Genomic DNA, 22,826 nt, shown 5'->3' on the forward strand with positions numbered 1-22,826 from the left:
GAACATAAGTACCGATTTAATAGGTCACAGAACTGAACACATTTGTTAGGAATCCAACAAAACAAGTCACTATTCACTGCACTCTGCCCTTAGCGTATAAACACACTTGGTATGCCCCAGGATATAGTTACTTCGAATATGCCATTAAATTAATAGTTATTGTAATATTATTCTACTTTTACTGTAGAAGAAGGAGGTCCTACAATTTATTCCTATAAATATCCTTAAATATCTAAAAATGCCTTAAATTCCTTTTTGTAGGTGTAAACAAATACCATATTCTGCTTACTTGGCCATTTCTTTGCTGGCTTGTTCTTACTGGTCTCAATAATACTGTATTATTTTATTATTAAAAATACCGGTCTTAAGGTATCTTAAAAAAACTTTATTAATATATATACACACACATATACATACAGATACACTGTAAAATGTTTTAACTGTGAGGTTTATAAAACAATATAAAAAATACGCTGAGGGAATTTTACCATAAAGCAGAAGAGCCAAAGTGGAAATAATACCTCAAGTTTCACAAAGTTCAATCACATGAAAGCAAACTGATAAAGACATGCATTTAAAGAGATTTTTCCTACATTGTTTATCTATTCATTTTATATATTCATTTCAAATAAGCTTTTGCAGAATAGATTTTAAATCATCACAAATGTACAAAATAAGCACATAATTTAAATGCCTGTCTATCTGATGAACTAGAAGAATAAAAACTGTGTATTTTTACATATTTTTCTGCATCATCTCTGCACAGATTTTGTTTTTATTAACTACTGTAGAAAAACTAACTTGGAATCTATCCGGTCAGGATTTGACACAATTTTAAATAATCTGCAAAAGCCTCCCATAGGAGCCATAAAAAATTGCAGCATTTGGTAGTTACATTAACTTAACTTCATTGGTAGACTGTAATGAACAATGAGCAATTTATCACTGTTGACAGAACTCATCTGAAATTTACCCTCAAAGTGATCAGTCACTCACAGCATCAAGTCTCACCAGCTATTGTCATTCAGAAATTTCTGTTTTATAGCTAAAGCTCTGTCACCTCAGAAAATGAAGACTGTCAGGAACACCAGCTTGAAGTTCATGTTTTAACAAATTAACCATTACGGTTTTGCCTCGTTTCTAATTGCATGTGGATCTGCCAGGAGAGCGGACCAACCCAACAGAGTGATGGAGAGTTAGCTCGTGGAAAAGTTACATAAGGACCACAGAAAAAGAACCAGTAACTACACTGAACAGCTTGCTGATGAGCTGCTGTCTCTTACACAGTCACTGGCAAGATTGGAACCATTTGCTGAGTTTAACTGATTCTCGTCGTCAACAGCTGGGCCTGGTAAGAGCCAGTGGTTATAGCACAACGGAGGGCAGGCGAGGTAACAGTCAGTGCAAGGCCCCTCGAGTGTGGATGCCTTCGTGGGTGACCCCGAGTTAAGAGAGCCCAAGGACAGGTCCAGCCCATCACCCAGTACATGTTGACCTCAGGATGGTATCAATTGTTCTTCAGCTTCCTAGATGTGCAAGACCTTCACGCAGCTATGACACAGGATGTACGGGAGGCCACCATCATTCTTAAATGACCATCACAAACATACACACACAAAAAAAAAAGCAATAAAAAAGGTTAAAAATAGAACAGGATTCCTTATGTCACAGAACTAAGTTGGACTGAACAGAAGTTTACAAAGATCAGAAAAGACCAGAACAAAAACCTACACCTTGGAGGCCAGGAACTACCTTTATAACAAGACAGACTGACAGGATTCTGGATGTGAAACACCTGAACCAAACAGGGATGGGGTACATGAAAAGCTGCGTGCCAGTAAAGATGAACAGCAATAAGACTATTAATTCTAATTTGTCATTAAGATACTAGGTATAGATAGGAAACAGATGGTACCAATACCTGAACGGTTACATTTGACATGCAACAAGGTTACAAGCAACATGGCAAAATGTGAACTTGTCACAATTTATCTCCATTATTCTTCCAAATCTAGGCATCCAGCAGATCGAAATGACTACTACTAGATAACAGAACATGTACTGTTAGTGGAATTTTTCTTCAAAGTAATGTCAGATACCATCAACCCTGCTTAGGTTTTTCTTTCCCAGTTACTATACCGATCAAAATTATGATGATTAGAAATACTTTAGTGTAAAAAAAATAAATAAACAAACTAACCACACGGTCTGAAAGGATGAAAACAACATCAGGTAAATCTTTCTGCCACTTATCTCACTACAAAATGCCTTCTAACTCAACGTTGTTCCATCCCAAGTCAAACACGCTTTCTGTTTTTGCCCCTATAGTACATGGTAACAAAATACCCCAAGCCAACAATATACATTTCACAAATAGCAGCAGTCCCTTCTCCTTCCCTTTTCTGTTCCAAAAAACAATGAATACTTTTTATTTTAAGAAAATTAACAAGGATTGTTCCACATGACACTGGAATGGCTCACTACTTGTGTGTTCACCCAGATTGTTATCAACTGATTCTTTGCCTGTGTCACCTGGAAAACCACTGTGAAGGAGACTATTAACCCTTTTATAGGACCACACCACAGTACAACTCATTGAAACATAACCATCCCTTACAGATGTGCCATTTCCAATTACTTTAAAGTGAAAAATGGCTAGGGGTGAGCTGTTCACATTAGGGGGGTAAAACAAGATAAAAGTTTATTTATTTATTTATTTATTTTTATCTCCACCTGCTAACAGGATTTCATGAAATGGCTGCCCTGGCACAGCCTTACTTCAAAAGAAAATTACTCATTGGCAAAACATCAGCAAGGTAAACCAGTGGAATAAACAGAAAAGCTAAACTAAACATCAAAAAAAATCACACCACTAAGAAAGCAACCAGGACAAGATGTAAAGCTTGGATGCTGACAGTGAGAAGAGACGGACAATTCAGAAACATACTTTATATCTCTAATGAATTTAAATGACACAAATGAATGCTAATGCTAGATCAGGTTATTTATAGAGAAGCAGCACGTTATTTTTGATTTGGTATTTATGCTTACCTCACCTACTTTCATCATAACTTTGTATGTATTTTTTTCAATTACTCACTTTTATCGTTGTTCATGGCCATCTCAACTAATGCATTAAGTGCAATAAAAAGGAGACATTTTTTGGATATAGTTAAGTGGCTTAGTATGATAGGCACACATCGGTATTGCAAAAATAAGATCTTTCCTTCATCTGTCTTCAAGTCCACGCAAAGGGAACGAAATGCCTGAGTCAGGTAATTCACTGAAAGATAACAGAAAACAGGGAATAAAAATTATGTAATCACAGTTCCATTAGATGATCACAAATACATGAATATTTATCCTAAGAGTTACTGTTGCAGATATATACTAATTATAAAAAAAAAAAAAATTAAATGGCTGAAAATATTAATTTACTTATTTGTTTAAATGCATCTTCTGCCTATTTTTATTCCTTACAAAAATTGTTGTGAGTGGAAAAAAAGACAAGTTACAACTCACAAATTGAGCAAAATATATTTGCAAATATAACACCTTTCTAATCGCTTCCTTAAGAGAGAAAAGAAATCACAAGCTGCATAGTTTGGGACTATATTGGTTTCAACATCTGGGAAGCCTCTAATAAAGGAGTAAAAGGCTCATTCATCTGAATAACTGCAATTACTGTCATGACAGCAACTATTCACATTCCTTTCCATAAAAAGCTGTAGTTTAAGTTATATATGCATCCACGTTATATATGCATCCATTTTGGAGAACACTAAATTATTCAGAGAATTTAGATTAAGTGAATCAATTCAGTTTTCTTAATTTCATGAGGTCAAATCTTCCTCGATATCTTGGAATAGCATTGATCATCTGGAGCACAGAAAATTAAGAGTAAGGGAAAAATTTATCACATAGCAAAAGTTTAATTACAGTGCCATCTGCTGGATATTAGCATCTTGAAGGGAACAGGATATATATGTTTAAACTGAATGTGCTGCTTTGTCATCGCTAGATCATTAGACATGTGGTCAGTGATGAAAATTCATACACGGTAAGTTTCAACATAAATTTAACAGGTAATTTTTTTCCATGTTCTATAGGCTCGCAGTAAAAACCGACCATGAGAAGCTAAACCGATTCATTCTGATCAACAGCTTTCATCTGCTTATAGTTAATCTCTGCAATAAGTACTTTTTTTGTATTGTAATTCATTTGCATCATTTTCATCAAACATTTCTAGAAATGTGAGTTTCAATTTCAGGGTAATCATGCTTCACCAAAATATTCTGACTGAAACTATATGATACTGAAATTGAAAATACACTGATTCTTCCCTCCAACAGCTGAAATACTGTATTTGTTTATTAATGGTGACAGGGTGGTCTTCCAGAATGTTTAAATCCTACTTATTCTAAGTACTACCAGTATAAATACTGCACAGGTCAGTATTTTTGTCATCACTTCAAAGAAAACGTTTTTTGTCTTTTCAGGCCCTGTTTGTTTTTAAAGAAACTGCTGCTGAGAAGAGATACTACGGCATCCTGGAAATTGCACAAGTGGAGTAACTCTCATGAACTGAAGCAAAAGTCACTAAGAACTGCGATATCTCCAGACAAGTACGACCTCGTTTGCTTTTGCCTGTTAACAAAATACATTACTATACTGCATCAGCATATGGTAGCATTCTTCAATGCTGATAATGTTTATGGGTAGCCACTTGCAGTGACAGACTTGGTAGGAGAAAAGGGGAGACAGCAGAGAGGTAAGAGCTAGATAGAGTATGAGCTTTACATTAAACTTTGACAAAGCAATGAAATTCTAGAACTGTTCTGAATTTGCTACTGATTTCAGTTTACTGAGGAGCAATTAGCTGTACCATTATATGCAGTGCAGATCTTGACAAACAAATCACTGCTACGGTGATTGCTTGAGAGAATTACCAACATCTCTTTTCCCCTTTGTCACAAAATACGTTGATCTCACTGACATAAATAAAGCATATTAAAATGACCACACAAATTATGACATGAATAATAGCAAGGTTCATACTTGCTTCCCTATATTATGCTTCGTCAGGTGGTAAAATTCAAATAAAACATCCTTTACTACTAAAGCATTACAGATGCTACAGTATCATTGAACTGCTGCATTTTGTACATTTGTTTTTTTGTCCGGGCACATACCTGAAAATAAGATTTAAAAAAAAAAAAAAAAGAAAAAGAAAAAGATAATTTAAAAAAGACATAATAAAAACCAGAACTTACTTCGTTTTGCTGTTCTAAGCACAACTAAAGTTGACAGAAACCTCAAAGGCATAGAGGAGCTTTTAAAGAAATGTGCAGCTTTTGGTTTACTCCGTGTAGACTTTTTAGTCCATTTTTGCATGCTTCCCTTTTGTACTGCGCCTTTGAGAATAACTTCTGCAAGTCTCTCCATTGTTGCTGTCATGCTTGCATCCTGTTTCAAACAACGTGCACATTTAGCGTAAACATTAAAATACATGAAAATCCTGTCTGCTAAGTACGTATGTTCCCCTAAGGATTAAATATTAAATAGCAGATGTCGTGACCGTGTATTGCAATATAGTCTGTACATGGGATACTACTTTGCGTTCCACAAGCAGTTGAACAACATTAGCACAGGGCCTAGTCAACACACACTTCACAAAGAAACAAGGTAGTCAGGGCCCCTGATATGCTGACATTATTTAATTTGCCTCTGGTTCCAGAATAAAGTCAGTTCAAACTCAGCTTTAATCAGTGCTGCCTACTACACTACCCTCTTTTGTGAAGATGCCTGAAGCTAGGTCCTACAAAAGCGTTTACAGAACTAAGGTCTAAACATGACCCTTAAGAATACTGTACAGGTAAGATGTATTGGACTTTTCAAAAACCGGTGCAGAAATATTACTTCAGAATCAAACTTAATAACAAGCTCATTTAAAATACCTTCTCATTAGCACTGGAACCACCAGCTTAGTTCTATTCAGTTAGACACTGAGTAGAGAACAAAGAAATCAAAATACCTTTGCTACTTTGCCACACGTTGCCATCAATTTCAACAAATCTCATGCATAAAGCGAACAAAAATATATTTCTTTTCCTAGTTCACACGTTTTGTAAGCACATATGGAAAATACCATTTCTGAGATGCTACACACTACTGCAACAAAGATCACATATGTGTGCAAAAATATGTTTACAGACACGGTGCAAAATATTACAACGAATGTGAGAAAGTTAATTTGGTGAGAATTAGTTTTTCATTTGCTATGTATCTGTGGTAGGCATGTATGCTTTGCAAAGACAGCAAAGTTTCTTTTATATATACTCCCTGAAAATATCTACTTTTCATACTCATTTATAATACAAAATATCTCTTGGGAATTTACCTGACTACCAGTGTCTATCTGCCTTAGAGACCAGTAGATAAATTGAATCACAGACATATGTAGTTTAGGATCCACAAATGGCATCCACTGGAGCTGTCCAGTGACCATAGGCAAAAGCTGTAAAAATACAGAATGGCAAAGTTACGTACTTACAGTACAAGCTAACCACAAGTAAAAAGCAAACTAAGCAAAACTAAACCAAACTAAAATCAACGTATTCCCGGAGTTTAACAGACTACATGTACAAATACTCACTGGGCAGATCTGGTACAGGTAACAGAATTATATACTGAATTTACATTTTACACAGGTTTACACAAAAAGTGGAAAGACATTGTGTGAGCTCAAGCTCTGAAGTCTAATACCAAGGGCTACAAATTTTAGATAGAATAATAATTAAACAAACAAACAAACAAACAGAAAAAGCAGATTTCCTGAACGCTTCACTGATTTCCAAGCCTCGGTATCCCAAAAAAGCGTTACAAGTATAGCACGGCATCATCTTTTATAAGACATAACTTGAACTTTTAATACCTAGTATCAGCACTAAAATACTTTAAATTAGACGTGTGTATCTCCTTAGGAAAAAGGAATTACATACAGTATTACAGATAAAACACGAGATAAATTATCAGCTGAGAAAAGTGACTTAAAATAGAAAGACACGTGGAATCTCAAGGTCAGACTGCACGCTACACATTTCCTTAAAAATGATCTGTATAAATATCTGTATGAAAAATTATCTATTACATCTCACTGTTGGAATTAATACTGATGGATTAACTGCTGTTTTCTTTTAATTCATGTATTCAAAGCGTGTGTAAAACAGGCAGACCTGTTACACTCAGAAATAATACAAAGAATCTTAACATTTCAACCTAAACAAATTCAAATGCCTTTACCTTCATACAATTTTCTAGAGTGTAGTTTTCTTTAGCACACTGAGGTTTCTCACTGCCCTCTCTCTCTTCTTGTATTTCTATTTTGCTAAGGTGTTGGTCTGAGATCCAGTCCATAAGAATAGTTAAGGGGTCGTAAACTTTTGAAATCCGTAGTAACTGTAACACATCCACAACATCAGTTATTTCAGTTTTCAAGTCTATGATTTTCTAAACCACAATACCAATAGACTAAAATATACGAGTACATTAGTAATACGCACATGCTTTATTTTGTGCTTAAACAAATGTTTATGAAAGCCTTGGGAAGAGATTTTCACATACAAAATCACTCTATTTTATAATTCTAACTAAATGGATCATAGGAGAAAGAAAATATTTAATGATCTGTGCATGATCCTCATTTTAATACATTTAATACACTCCTTTGCTTTATTTCATACAATCTACTTAGGCTAAATTTTAACTGTGTAACTAGCATTGTTGGAAGAATAAAGATTTCGTGAAATTGTCATTCTGTCCCTCTGCTACAACTGTACAGAAAAGCTCTGTGAAAGGTATCCAGACGTTCCTGAAGACAAACTACACGAACATCTCTCTAAAACCTTCACAAGTTTTCTTGTATCTACCTTCAGACAACTGTTCTTCTCTTCACTCAGAATTCTAACTACTGATACTGCTCATATATCACTTGCGACTGTGAGAAAAGAATATGGGGCAAACTATAACCACCATTTAAATATAAGTAGCATACTCTATGGATACAACAAGCATCCTGATCATCATGTAAGTCCTCTATGAATACTTCAGTTTGCACAAAAGAGAAAGAGAAAGAAAGATTTTACTGAGACTAGGAAGCAGATGATTTTAATCATACTCAAGAGCATCAGAACTGCAATTCACTGAAGGAGCAACGGTCAAAAGAGTTTAGGCAGCAATTTGCTTGTCAGCACTTAGGTCAGATTTAAGTCAAGTGAGAAGAAAACTTTAACGTTGTATTCTTGTGAACCACTGTCTCAGCGTGCCTTTAAGAACAGAGAAAATACTCCTTTAATTAACACTTTCAAAAATAACTAACTCTAAAGTCTTTAATACTGCAAAAGCTCTGAGAGACTAAATTTCATGTACTAGAAAACGAAGCAGAAAGTATTTACAACCATTCACACAATTCTTGTCTTAAAGAAACAAAATCAGCAATTTTGCAAACAACTTGTTCAAACGTTTAAAATTGTTGACTGTAACTTGCAAAGCTACTTATAAACTTGACTGTACTGCTTGACTACTTGACTGTAACTCGTAAAGCTAGTAACAGGAAATAATTAATCTTGCCTGGGTTTTTAGCAATTCGTTATTTTCCCTCAGAGAGTTAAGCGATGACCTCAGTTCGTTATTTTCATCAGTCATTTTTCTCAAGGTTTCTCTCAGTTGGCTCATTTTTGTCTCATGCTGCTAGAGAAATATCAAATTTTAAAACGTGATTAACAAGAGAGTCTTTTTAGAAATAATTCTCAACTAAGTTCCATTTCAGTGTTAAAAAACAGGACAAACTTTCAAAGATCAAATTTGTAATTCTTCATGGTCCAATCTGCACATACCACCAGTAGTGAAGAAAGCAACATCCACACCACATATTAAGAAGAAATATAAAGAAAATGGGAGCCATGGTGTACAGCCTATGGATCTTGTTTTTTTTTTTCCAGAAAATACCTAGATCTTCTCATTGATCCTCTTGTACATTCCTCAGTTAAGTCAGGTGTGGGAAAGAATTGTGAATGAAAACAAATGTCAAAGCTTTTGTTTACACTTAGCTCTTTTTTCTTTTAGCATCCATTTTAACCACAAATATGCCCAATTCTCCCGTTTTTGAATCTTTCAAATATTCTAACTATTCACTGCTGATAGTTAAGACTCTTTAGTTCACCTGTACTTAAACACTGTCCTGCAATGTCCAGCAATGTATCCAATACGTGCTACATTTCATCGAATTGGAAAAAAATAATTGTGAAACTCAAGATAGTAATCTTTTAATATTTGTTATTATTATTAGTCCACAATATAATTTAATACCAGTACATACCATTAAAATATAAGCAAAAACAGACAAAAGAAACCGCAACAAAGGAAAATTGAAGTGACAATTACTTGTAACAGTCAAAAACCTGCGTGCCTTGAAAAAGAAACCAAGGAATATGTCTTTTTTCCCCTTCACTGGAAATTTGAAATATAATTAAATATTTTCCAGCAGATTCTGGAAAAAAAAAACCAACACTGAGGCTTTGAAGCCGAGTATAAAACAAATGTTTTCAGAAAATAACATTCAATTTCTCAGAAACCGTGAGAATCTTCTATGTGAAAATAGCTTTTTGTTCAGAAGTGTTGTCTTCTGCACTAGGAATTCAACCATCCACTACATTTTCTTAAGCCTCACTCTCAGACTGTTATCATGCTGCAAAAAGGACTTAAGCGGTAAATATAGAAATGATCTCATCAACAAAGAAAATGCTACAGATAGGCTCCAAACGGAGTGCTCAATTACTTCCATTGAAAAGGCCAAACCTTTAGAGTTAACCAAGCCTAGGAAAAGCTTGCCCAGCTTGGGATGGAACAGGAGCAAGGTGGCTTGAAATTGACCATAAACTTTCAAAACAGTCAGGGACAGCAGAATTATAAGTGAAAGGTTTTGAGAGGAAAAAAAAAAGAATTAATATTCTCAATTTCTCCAAACCACATTACACAATGCTTTATAAGGCTTGCATATTTGGGGTTTTGACAATAATTTCACAGTTCTTCAGGGATTTGGCAATAATTTCACAGACCACAGGGCTGTTGTAGGTGGTGCCAGGATGTCTAAACCATCCAATTCCATTATCAAATCGGGTACCATCTGTATCATAATAAAGTGCATCACTTCATTCCTGCCAAATGTTTGTCTAGTCTGTTCCGAAGACCTGCAAATACTGGAAGCACCAGTCTTACTGACCTCTCTAACCCAGTGGTTAACTGCTTCATTTTAATCTAGTTTTCCCAAATTTCAACAGTAATCTGTACCTACACATCCCACAATTCATTGCACCATTCTGAACTGGAAACCACACCAAACTCACTAACAACAGTTTGGCACTTTTTATGCTAAATCTTTCATTTGGGGGTTTCAAACACTTTAAAGAAATAAGCATTATATCCAGCAAACATATGATGGCTTAAGAAAACTACAAGCAAGTTAAAATGTATGGGGAGCAATAAGAATCACTAAGTAAGTTATTGTACTTTTTTCATAGTTCCAAGTACTGCCTAAACGTCTTCATCAGCATCTTTTATTGCAGCGAAAGCTGCTTCACATCTGTGAAGCAATTTTTCTCGCTCAACTAGAGCACGTTCTCGTCTCTCAAGTTCCAGTGCATATTTCTCCTGTGCTGAACGCTCCCTCTATACCAAGGAAAAAAAATGTTGAAACGCCTTCGAAACACATGAAATTACCGATTTATAGTGAACTAGAATTCTTTCCTCTGCAGATATGCTTAGGTTTTGTTTTTAATTATAGTGTTACACAATAGCTGACTAATTAGAAGTATCCTAATGGCCATCTACATTCAATTGGATTTGCGGCAGGACTGCTTGGCCTTCCAAAATGCAGAATTCAACTCTGCATGGCTGTTCAAGTAACAGCATAGACAATTAAAAGTAGGATTTTGTTTCCAGAAGTTTTGGATAATGCTATTATCTGTAAGACAAAAGAGTCCAGTGCCCTAAACACTAGATTGCTGTATTGTTTCTTCAGTTAGTGGAAAGCACCTCTAGGAAAGTGGTGAGAAAAAAGATACGCACAATTCTTTTGATCTTGGATGGTGCAAAAGACAGTCCCAGCAGGAAATCTAGCAGAAGCACAGAAGCTGTTACAGAATAAAACCAACGCAGGTTTGGGAGCTCTTTAGTTAGTGGCCCAAGCCTGCTGGTGGATAAACTATTGGGAGTCACCAGCAGCAGAAAAGTAAAGGCAGAAGGGATGGTCTTCACAGAAGATCAAGTCAAGAGGGCAAGTGCTCTTGAATGCCCAGAGTGAAGAGCATAGTTTCAGGTGCTGTCAGGAAAAGCAGTGCTTGCAGGTGTTTCTCTCCATGCCAACACCGCATCACAAGACACAACTCTTGGAATAATAGCACTGTGTTCAAACTCCCTTCAGCAGAGCAAATATCTGATCTAACCACTACCCATGTCCTTACCAAGTCAGTGAACTAATTTAGGGGAAGAGGTGGATGATGACAGTGATATAGTTAGTAATTTCTGAATTCTCTGTCAAAAGTGAGAATCTTTGTAACATTACTGATCATTACAAAATGTCTGAGGCCATTACAGTTCCTACCTGGAGATTCTGACGGGCGACTTGCAGTTCGCTATTACTCTGACTTTTACCCAAATGGGATGGTAAGGTGTTATCTGTGGAGAAAAAGAACACACTTTACATTAAAAATATAGTCTTAAATAAATAAAGACTGCTTATCCAAACCAGCGAAAGTGTATTTTAAGCGTTTACAGCGACCAGCATAAAGCAAGACATATTGAAATGAAAAAGTAATCTCCTAAAGAATTACGGAGAAATGCTCAAAGTTTTGTTCCATGACTTGTTTGAATCAATCTATGCACGGACTGAAACATGAGGTAGCCAAAGTTTCCTTTTTGTTATGGCTTCAGGAAAGTGATTAACTGCTGAATAGACCCGGACCTCTCCTATTTCCCTATTTTCTCCTATTGAGTGAAACACTTCAGAACTGCAATTTAACAAATTGCTACTGAGTAAATTAAGAGGAATTTAGTTGTATACAATGAGAGTTGATGTACAATAGTCACAGTTTCTCTGTTAAGAATTTAGTTTAGAATAAAGAGAAGCCAGTCCACCATTTAGGGAACCTGAGCACTTTCATTTCTGATAAAGGCTGCCTCACACTCGACTCTAAAAATACTAATAGATACGCCTCTTGCTCGAATATTTAGTCCTACCTAACCGACTACATTAGCAATGAGCGTGAGCACCCATATAGCCCCAATGCAAATTCCTTTTTGTCATTCCTGGTCCTCCCTTGTTCTGTCTTGAAGACCCAAGTGTACATCTTTGGCACAAATGACGATAACACAAACATTACTGCCCATTGTTCCAAACCAGTATTAGTCCGACACTGCCATTATTACAGAGCTGAATTCATTCTTAGGTGGTTAGAAACATATTCGGAGCCTATATTCATAGGTCACATAGGAAGACAGACCTGCCTTCCCATTGACGCTTACCGATGTCCAAACACAAAGAGCTAAACAGGCAGCAGCAAATGAAAATGGATCAGAACAGACTAGAGAACACAGAAAGGATAGAAGTAGGGAAGTATGTGACAGATTCTTAAGAACCAAGCATAACAATACTGCTTCTCAGCAACATGTTACAGCATAAATTGAAACTCCTTACATATTCACTCCTCTTTTGGAGTGATTAGGGCCATACTAGCTGTTCAGTGTTGCTATCTGTCTCTTACTGCAATACGAAGTATTTCTAGAAGAACCTCTGGTACAGACAGTCATGTTTATGCTGAGTTTCAGAGAGTAACGCCTCTTACCAACATCATATTTATGAAGTTCCGCTAGCGATGGTGCTTTACAATCCAGCAACTGCTCCTATTGAACATGAAGGCAACGCATTAATATTTCATCTTGCATGTGGGCCTTTTCAACAACTACATTAACAGACAACTCTTGCCTCCACCACACAAACTACATTACTTAAACTATTAAAGCTGAAAAGCTTCCAGTTATTACGAAGCTTAATGAAACACTCAAACATTTAAAATAGGGAAAAAAAATCAGAATTTGTCTCTTATGGATGGCATGTTCAGCTTGTGAAACCATTTGGTTCAAAGGCAGCATACCCTGCCACAGAATAGCCTGTCTAAAACAAACATCTTAAGACTAAGTGTCATTGCTGCTGTGTTACACAAAACTAATACCTGTGCAAAAGTCAGACTGTGCGACTGAAGGCTTTTACGCAGCAATCGAGAGTTAGAGCATTCCTTACTTTCTGCTCTATTTAATCCAAATTTAGAAAACAAACAAGCAGCATAGAGGGCAAGGAAGTCTGAGTTCTCAGGCCTGATACCTTCCTGCCAGTCACACAATAAATAGAGAACTGCCTACCTAGTCTTAACTTCTTGGATGTGACTACTAACATGATTTTCCTGCATTTTTGAAGACTGTCAACCCTGAAACCTTGACAAGTGTACGAAAGCCTGCAGTTGCAGTTTTCTTGAAAGCTAGACCGAAGTGTCAAATGGCAGAGAAATTAACATTTCTTTAAATAGAAGAATAGGAAATCTAGAAAAATAGAATACATTCTAGAAGAATTACATCTAAAGAATATTAATTCCATTAGATTTAATACTCAAGATTCTAAAATAATTTAGCCAGGAAGTTTTACAGAAGATGACACGGGAAAAGTGCTCCTCCAGTCAGACGCTAGAAGCTTCTGAACGTCACAGAACAGAGGTTGGAAATTGGCATTTACCTTCAACTTGTAAACAGCAGGGCTTCCAGGAAACAACTTAGCAGATTTTTCAACCCAGTATTTTGCTCTTTCATCAGTGACGGCATTATTGCACAGTAACTCCGCTATCTTCAGTACTAGATCTTTCTGCATTGGGTTCAACTCCACAGAACGCTAGTTTTCCCCATGCACGCACACTGGAAAAAAAGGCAGGAAAAAAAAGGTAACTTGATCTTGCAATCCACACAGAATGGGAAAGAAAATTATAACAGTCATTGAAAAGACACAGGTATTCAAATTAGACAGATCTATTAGTAAATACTTTTTGAATGAGTTAAGAAAGACCTCAGTTGCTAAATGCATCACTAGTCTACAGCACCCAGATACATCTGCTGCAACTCAAAAGAGCAAAAATTCAGAAAAGAAAGAATTTCCAAGGGAAAAAACGCAGAAGCCAGCTACTCTGCCCCCACCACCAGCTATACGCAGGCAGCTGGACTCTTACGTACCTTTAGTCTAACTCCATATAGACATTTTTGAAGAAATATATAATTAAGTCACACCCTACCACAAGCTGGGATGTATTGGCAGCAAAACTTTTGAGCACATCCTCTCCCTCCCCAAAACCTGAACAAAGGCATTCTGATGGTGAATTTTTCATTGGGCAATCATATAAATAAATGTCAATTATGTTCGCCCTGCCCCATCTCACACCCCCCCAAACAAAACCCCCCAAAAAAGCAATAAATACGAACAACTAGAGAACACCCTAGGTCTAGTCTTCCAGTAGCAACTAGATTACTGCTGTCACCTGAGCCCTTGCTAAGAATCTGTCACTGCTGTCAAATTCCCTAATCCAAAGGGCAATGTAAGATATGGAAAGAATTTAGTAGCAGCTAGCACAAAGACCCAGTCTAGGTCACAAAAGAATCATCTTAAAAAAAAATACTGATGAAGCAAAACACATCAAATGAAGAATCCCCTCTGCAGTACGTCATATACACCTTTGGCAACAGAAAGCATACATATTACACTTTTTCCACAAACATGTTTTCTTCTATGCATTTAAGAAAAGTCCAGAACAGAATGATTTTAAAAGTCCCTTTACAATGGATTAAAGCAGGACATCGGAGGTCAGTGGAGTACTTACCCTGTAACATCCAAAAGCTTTTTCTATGTTGTCCTCAGCTTCATAAATTTGTCCAAGAAATCTGTGTGCTCTCGCATCTCTCTTTTGCACACTGAGGTATGTAGATATATACCTATGGAGCAGGAAAAAAAGGATCAATATTCCTCAATAATACGAGTCCCTCTGTCCTCCCCCGCCCCCCCCCAGTGTCCACGGAAGCGGGGCAGGAATTTAACATGTGATACAGGAAATGCAGTCATGGTTGGTTCCAGATACCTGGTCTGGACCTTAAAGTACAGAACAACATTATTTTTACATGTACAGACGCTACTTATTTGCCACCAAGTATTGGTATTTACTAAAAAAAAAAAAAAAAAAAAGAGAGAAAGAAACTGTAACTGTAATTACTTCATAATACAATGGAATAAAAGCCATTTCAAACAGCAAGTTTTTCAATATCACGCAACTAATTATCTAAGTTGCTGTTTTATAAAGATTTAAACAGCACTTGATACCCACATCTACTGCTACTGTAAAGCAGCATGATAGTGATCTTGATTTCTCCAGTCTACTTCATATTCACTTAGCTTTTCTAAAGTACTTTAGAGAACAGAATAGCAGAATACAGCAACGCGTATTACCTTTTAGCAAGTTCATACTCCTTTACTTCAAAATACAGCTTAGCGAACTGGAATCCTTTCAACGATTTCTGAACGGAAAACACACAACAAGCACATTTTAGATGTACAACACTTTCAAAGTAATTGCATAGGAAGACCCTTCTGATACTTTTTGAGAGACTGAATTTGATAACTAGTTATCAGCTCCAGTCCGCTCCTCATACCCAAAGTTTTGTTTCTGAAAGATGTGGGATTTGGAAAACAATGCTTTTCCAGTAACTGGCCAAGGCTACCAACGTGAAATCGAGGCGGCCGCTGCGCTGAGGGACCCGGGCGGGCGGAGGGGGTAACGGGAACAACGGCGGGGCCTCGTCCAGTGCTGTGGAGCTGAAACGGGGACGAGCAGGGGAGAGGCTCGCTGTTGGGTTACAGCTCCGTGTAACGCAGGCACGGGTCGAATCTGTGCGCTAGGGGCGTGCAGGGTAATGCTTGTGTAAGCAGCGTTCCCTGGAGAGGCTGAGGGAAGGGTTGCTCTCGCTAGCCTCAGAAGTAAAGCATGATATGAAGATATAGCGCGTGACAGAAACATGTGATGTCTATAGTCATCTCTAACTGCATATATGAACAGCAAGTCGGCTGTTCTGAAAAAAATACTGATAGTCCTGGCGCCGAGCTGTAAGAGAGAAGTTAAAAAGAACTTACCCATGCACGTTCCCCCTCTGCACCACAGCTTCCCAGATAACACTCCAGGAGATGGTTGTCACGAAAAGTTACCAGCCACTTTAACGTACCATGTACAAAAACAACGTGGGTCTGGAAGGTAATCTCCCGAGCAAGTATGAACTAAATCCTGTGGCAGACTGCACATAAGAGCTGCTCTTTACCTTTCAAAGTACTCAAGTGCCCAAGAGCCTGCAGACAGCACAAAACAGCATCCACCTGACCAGCACCTGCCCAGCTGCCTCAGCTTCCTCACTGCTCATCAGAGGAAGAATGACATTTCAAAGGCCTTCCGTCTACTGACCATCAACATCAATTAGCACGTTCAAAATAAGTACACAACGCGATGCAAATTGCTCTTCAGCAAGCCAAAGTGAAGACAATAGTTATTTTGACAAGACTAAGATTTAATTTGTAAAATTTGACATTCCATACAAATATGTCATAACACAAATACACCCAAAATATGCCAGTGTCTGAACTTATTTAACATGCAAAAAAAATCAATTAGAACACATAAAAAACAACCATAAGCTGCAATTTTACATTTATACATCAGAAGTGTCCTTTTTAAGGAAGTGGAAATAATTAATCAATAACATCTAAATACTGATTTATACTGCTAGAACATCTGTATACTCAAAAGCCAGAATTCTCTATTTGCCCACAGTCTGTAATGACAACTCTTCCACTTACTAACCCGTTGGGAGAACCAAAGGATTCGAGCTTTTTCACAACATCCGTTCCATCTGTCACAAAACCAAACACCACGTGTTTAAAGTCCAAGGCTTCTACTGTTTTGAGTGTTGTGAAGAACTGAGAGTTATTCGTATCCCGACCCCTATTTGCCATCGACAGCAATCCAGGACCCGTGTGCTTCACTTCAAAGCTCTCTTCTTCAAATGCATCTCCATAAATTGACCGTCCACCTGTTCCATCATGGTTAGTTACATCTCCTCCCTTCAAAAAAAAGCACAGCGTTTACTTTCAAGTCCCAAAGAACAAGATCATCACGAACATCGTGATGTTCAAGAACATCGACCAATAGCACAGTTACATTCTTTCCAAAATAAGAGGTTTTGTTCAAAAAACACAGGTAAAACCTCATTCTTAGTTATCACAAGTACTATAGTTACTTGGATATAAGGCTTTCCACCTTCAGCAGATTTGCTCGTGGTAACAAAGCATTACTGGAATGTTCCTCGTTTATCCTGAACACAGCATTTTATCTTTGTTCCACATGGCAACTACTCTAAGCGGGTCATTCCCACTTTCTGCTTCCTGCTTCACTCGGCCCTTACAACTGGCAACCACGATTATCTCTATTCTCACTTAGTCCCTGCAGGCACAAAACTGACCAGCCAGAAAAAGTCATGGTACCACTGATCAGAACTTTCCTGCTTTTGTGCAGAAAGTTTAAAGAAAAGAACAAGGAGAGTCATACTTCAGATTCACTTAATACCCAGTCAAGACTGGAGAGTTTTTCACTCTGATGACAAGCCATTTGTATATTGCTATCCATTTCTGAATTTGGAAACGATTGTGCCCTGCCTTGAGGGATGTAGCATTATGCAAAAGCATTCTTGTAGCATGTAAGGAATTCAGTTTATTTTACCTGTTTTAAGTCATTATACCTCCTACTGAATATTTGGAAGACTTTTAGGAACGAAGGGAAGGTATACGTGAGCAGATACCGATCTCCTATGCCTTCAGAAATTATGGGGATACTTTTTGAGAGACTGAATTTGATAACTAGTTATCAGCTCCAGTCCGCTCCTCATAACCAAAGTTTTGTTTTTGAAAGATGTGGGATTTGGAAAACAATGCTTTTCCTGTAACTGGCCAAGGCTACAAACGTGAAATTGAGGTTACTGGTGAAGCAAGCAACAAGCCTTAATACTTGTGACATTTCACAACCACTTCTTACTGAAGAGTGTAGAAGAAGTAGAAGAAGAGAGTCTGCTACATTTAAAGTACAGCCTGTTTTTTTCCCCCAATGTAACAATGTTGCAAAAAGAACCCCTAAAATCTGACAGAGTAAACAAAAAAGATGGTACTTAGTCCTGGTCTAGTACATATCACTCACAACTGTTTCAAGATAGGTAAAATGTTTTCTTCCCACCTAAGAAATCCCACCTACTCTCAGTTTAGAGCGTGGAAACACAGCAAAAACCATGGAGTTCGGGCCACGGGGTTACTGCGGAGCCTGGAGGAGGTGCAAACGAGGCTGCCACGTTCTGGGATATAACCACACAAGGCAGGCCATACCCCTTGGGGTCAGGGGCTGTTTCCACCCACAGTAGGGCTGCGCATACGGTCAGCGGAGCATGAAAAAACTAGAAGAACTGAATTACAATTTAAAGGAAGTATTGCTGAGAGTGGTCTCCCGAACCCATGGCACAGTCCGAAATCCCAACGGTGTTATCAGGCTAGTTATATAAACTTTTTTTTTGGGGGGAAGAGGGCTTCTCGTCATGAACACAGTAAGGACTGCATTCAGCTACTGAACTGTTACTGCACTGAATAACTACATACAATAATAACAAATAATAACAATCAAAAAGACCTTACCTAGCACTAAACTATAGGCTTGAGGTGAAAGCCGCATTACATTGAAAACAAGAGAGAAAGATGTGGTAGGAAGGTACGCATTTTAAACTCAGACAAGGTATTTTCTTTAGGAAAACCTCCTGACTGTGCCGATTCAGAAAACAGCCAGAAGAACCAAGTTGTTCATTACGAAGCAAACTGCAGTTTCTGTCTTAAACCTAATAACTAAAGTGCATACATAGGTTAGGTGTGTGTCTCCTTTAAATCAGGATAAGGAAGTATTTACATAGGCACAGGTAGAAGCATAGGGAAGAAAGGCTGCCTTGCTGCTTTTCCATCCATCTCAAACACTCATTGAAGAGAGCTGATACAAGTCTTAATAACATAGCCTTTATTGATGACACTGGAAAGATGTTTTGAAGCAACCAGTTTTCCATAAACAGGAAAGGAAATTTTGCTTGCTATGATGTAATTACATAAAATCTGTGTAAGTCACTAGTATAAAAAGGAAAAAACAAACACGTGTAGTTGGTAACACAGTACCATCAGGAATTCCTGAGCAACTGCATTTTCAATAGAAAAGGGAAAAATAAAACAGGTGTGCATGAACAGAACTCAACGGTATAAAACAATCAGGTGTATGTTATAAGGAATTCTGATGACTTGTGAACTCAGTTCTTGAGGATGACTAAAGAAATAGATCCTAGCAGGATCAAACCACATATATTTACACTCACAGTGTAAAAGTAATATTGCCAGTTAATTGAAATATGCATTTCCATTACTGTTCTAGACGTTAAAGAAGCTAAATTTAAACCTCAGGTGTTCACATTTGTAACAAAATTCCTCTTGCATCCTGAATAATTAAGGCAAAGTATGTTATCTTTTGAAAATACCTTGTATATAGTTTCTGCATAAAAATATGAAATAAAAATAAAACTATATATGTATATTTAATGGAACACTGTTATGTATGGTCCAGCAGAACAAGGCACAAAAAGTGAATACAATGCAAAAGCATATATAAAAGTTAATGAGTTACTCTGAATGGAATATAGCAAAATTCAAGTAGTTCTGAGCATGCTCATTTCCTGCAGTAGGAATATAGACTTCATACAGATATTTCATGCTAAGTCCGATGTACAGATTCATCATGTAAGCACAAACGATCAGAAGCAGGTCATTTGTACAGTGACTGTATCTAGAAATAAGATACTTTTCAAACCATCTGAAACCAGGCTCCTTAATGAGACTATTTGACCTGAAATCTGGGCATGTTTGTTTTGTTTTGTTTTTCCATGAGGTGAGGTATGTTTGGTTTCTTGCCCTAGACACTTGAAGTTTTATATTCATGCTTAATCTGCACATCAATACTTTCATTAATATAAATGACACTCTGTGTCCGTAACATTGGACACATTTGCAAAGTGTGTCTTTGCCGGTATTCACAAGCATATTCTCCATCTAAAATTCCACAGAGATTACTGTGCACAGTGGCACACTTGTACCAATTCTACTGCATTATCAGGGTCTGAAACCTTTCAGGTGAGCTGATATTTAATTTAGTCTATAAGTGTGGTCTATTTATCAACAAATAAGTATACATGTACACGTACAGAGAATGGAAAATTTCAAAATATCTCAGTCTGATTGAAAGGCATGCATCATAATCTATTATCTCATTGCAGCCTCAAAGTCCCTCCCCACGAGTAAGATGTATAACATTTCCATAAAGAACAGGGAGAGCAGAAAAGTCTTCACTTCCTTCCCAAAGTTTCAGCTAGTTTCTTCAGTCTTTTCTTCAGCTCTAGAGGAAGCTTCTCATAGCAGGTTTTGCAGACAGGCTTCATATCAAGTTCTCATATCAAACTAGAAGCTATTTTTAAATATGTATTTAAAATCCGAGCTCCCAACATCGGATCAAAAAGCAGGTTTTGTCTGTGAACTCCAAACTACTGGAGGTAGTTAGGCCCAACGACGCAAAACATGAATCAACGGTCTGCATTCGAAATACACTCAAATTGCTACTCCCCACCCCTCCCCCACCCCCAAGTGATCTATGTAAAACTTTAAGTGAATTTCAATGAAAACAGGCCTCCGCGTTTTCGGTCCATCTTTTCAGGTATCACTGACACGCCAGAGCGGACTCACGCTTGACGCCTTGCGGACAGGGATGAAAAGCAACCTCAAAAGAAACGCTTGCAGCCTTGGCAGACCCTTCCCTCCGAAATCAACACAACAAGGAAACCAGTAACTATTCCCTCGGTGGACTGTGCTACACAGTCAGCTGTAAGCATCGCTCGAAAGTCAAAACTAAACGCGTCCGGTGGCCTTGAGCACAAGAAGAGGAGAGGAAATATTTTGTGTCGAGGCCACCGGGGAGTATCAACACTGTGGGAACGTATCTGTGCACCTGGCGGCGATGCACTTGACGCTGTCTAGCCCAAACAGTGCCCAAGTCGAACCCACAAAGTCACAGGACAGCTTTGCTGCTGCTGCTGCTGCTGGGAAAGGCACCAACCAAAGGCACAGCCCCTGCACGCAGTCCCTACCGGATCACGCTTAGCTCGGGCACATTCACGCCGCTTCAAAGCAACTCCGAGCGGCAGGCCGGGATCTTTCAGGATTAGGGCCCGCTGAATCGCATCAGGCGGCTGAGCGTTTCCCAGCTAAAATGGGCACGGGTGGCGTTTGTCACCCCCGGGCCCGCTGGCTGACAGGGAGCGGAGCTGTGCGCCCCCAGCCCCCCTCGCTCGGCGCTGTCGCTTCAGCGAGCGGCCGGCCAGAAACCTCCACGGCGCCGCACGGAAAGGACACTGAAACTTGAAGGCGGCGCGGTGCTTCGTTTGTGAAGGAAAGTACCTCTCCCTCGCTCCGGCCCCGAGGAAAGCCCTGCTATAAAACCCCTCCTGTCCGTGAGGCGCCGCGGGGCAGGGGCAGGGGCAGGGGCAGGGGCAGCCCCAACCCTCCCCTCACGACGCCGGCCACCCCCCTAGCCCCCCACCCCACCCGGGACCCCACCGGGACCCCACCGGGACCCCCTCCGCCTCCCCCCCCGCCGGCCAAGGGAAGCGGCGAGGCCTCGCTCACCTCTCTCCGAGAAGCCGCAGAGGCCTGCACGGAGGCGACACAGCGCTCCACCTCGGCCTTGCTGCGCCTCAACATGGCGACCGCAGCAGCGCCGAGCCCGGCCGGGCTCCGCTCCGCTCCGCTCCGCTCCCGTGCCGCGCCGCGCCGCCGCAGCGGCACAAACAAACAGCTCCAGGCGGGGCACCGGCCGCGCCCTAGGAACGCCGCGCACGCAGCGCGCTACGCACACTGCGCACACTGCGCACACTGCGCACGCCCCCGCTGAATGCGCAGGAGCCGTTGCCACAGTGCGGGGAGGGGAGGGGCGAGGCTGTGACGCATGCGCGGGGCGGCCGCTGGGGCTCCCTGACAGGGCTTTAGGAACTGAGGTTGCAAAGGGTCCCTCAGAAAGTAGCTGGGAGCAGCCCTGAAGACGCGCAGGCTGCAGAGTTTGAGACACGAGCTGTAACTTATTCTTTTGGATTGATTGATTTAATTTTGTAAGCCGTAAGGCGGTTGCCCCGCGGCTTGCTGGAGGTGTGCCCCTCTCGCTTTTCTGCAAGTTCCAGGCACTTTGCTCAAATGGAGGCCACTGGGCTGTCCCCAAATGGTGTGATATCTCTGTGGACAGGCTGCGTTAAAAATTCATCCCCTCCTCAGTCTCTAGCGTCCCACTGACATGCACAAGTTTCCTGCTGGACCTAAGCACTACCCACATCTCCACAACTCCTCCCGCCTTTATAAAAAAAATAATAATAATAAAGTATTGATTCAAAGATCGAAGCCGAAATTCCTTTAAGTGGTATATTCTTTATTGCAGCGCTGGATGCACGGGGGATCTCTCCACCTATCGTGCATACCCAAAGCGGAAAGCAGTCTTGAATTTATACAATCAATCTATCAATATTCTACAAGCGCC

General features: G+C 39.2%; 1 protein-coding gene and 1 long non-coding RNA gene across 2 annotated transcripts; both read right to left on the reverse strand.

Annotated features, from left to right (window-relative positions):
* Positions 1–364: 364 nt before the first annotated feature.
* Positions 365–12,026, reverse strand: LOC140003384 (uncharacterized). The gene is made up of 3 exons (XR_011811897.1): positions 7,303–12,026; positions 5,274–6,517; positions 365–3,283 (listed from the first exon to the last, which is right to left on the reverse strand). It is a non-coding gene; the product is annotated as an uncharacterized lncRNA (long non-coding RNA).
* Positions 12,027–16,674: 4,648 nt separating this feature from the next.
* Positions 16,675–22,003, reverse strand: LOC140003429 (peptidyl-prolyl cis-trans isomerase-like). Its single transcript, XM_072043410.1, has 2 exons — positions 21,929–22,003; positions 16,675–17,248 (listed from the first exon to the last, which is right to left on the reverse strand). The coding sequence occupies exons 1-2, from the start codon at positions 22,001–22,003 to the stop codon at positions 16,928–16,930; spliced, it is 396 nt and encodes a 131-aa protein (XP_071899511.1). The 3' UTR covers positions 16,675–16,927.
* Positions 22,004–22,826: the final 823 nt, after the last annotated feature.

This window comes from Anas platyrhynchos, chromosome 11 (genome assembly GCF_047663525.1).
Source record: "Anas platyrhynchos isolate ZD024472 breed Pekin duck chromosome 11, IASCAAS_PekinDuck_T2T, whole genome shotgun sequence".
In the NCBI taxonomy this organism is placed as follows: domain Eukaryota; kingdom Metazoa; phylum Chordata; class Aves; order Anseriformes; family Anatidae; genus Anas; species Anas platyrhynchos.

Excerpts from the sequence above, each read along its gene's own strand:
- LOC140003429 (XM_072043410.1), bottom strand. The coding sequence starts at position 22,003 with ATGTTGAGGCGCAGCAAGGCCGAGGTGGAGCGCTGTGTCGCCTCCGTG. Across the intron at positions 17,249-21,928 it reads CTGCGGCTTCTCGGAGAGAG|GGAGGAGATGTAACTAACCA; the intron begins GTGAGCGAGGCC and ends TTTTTTTTGAAG.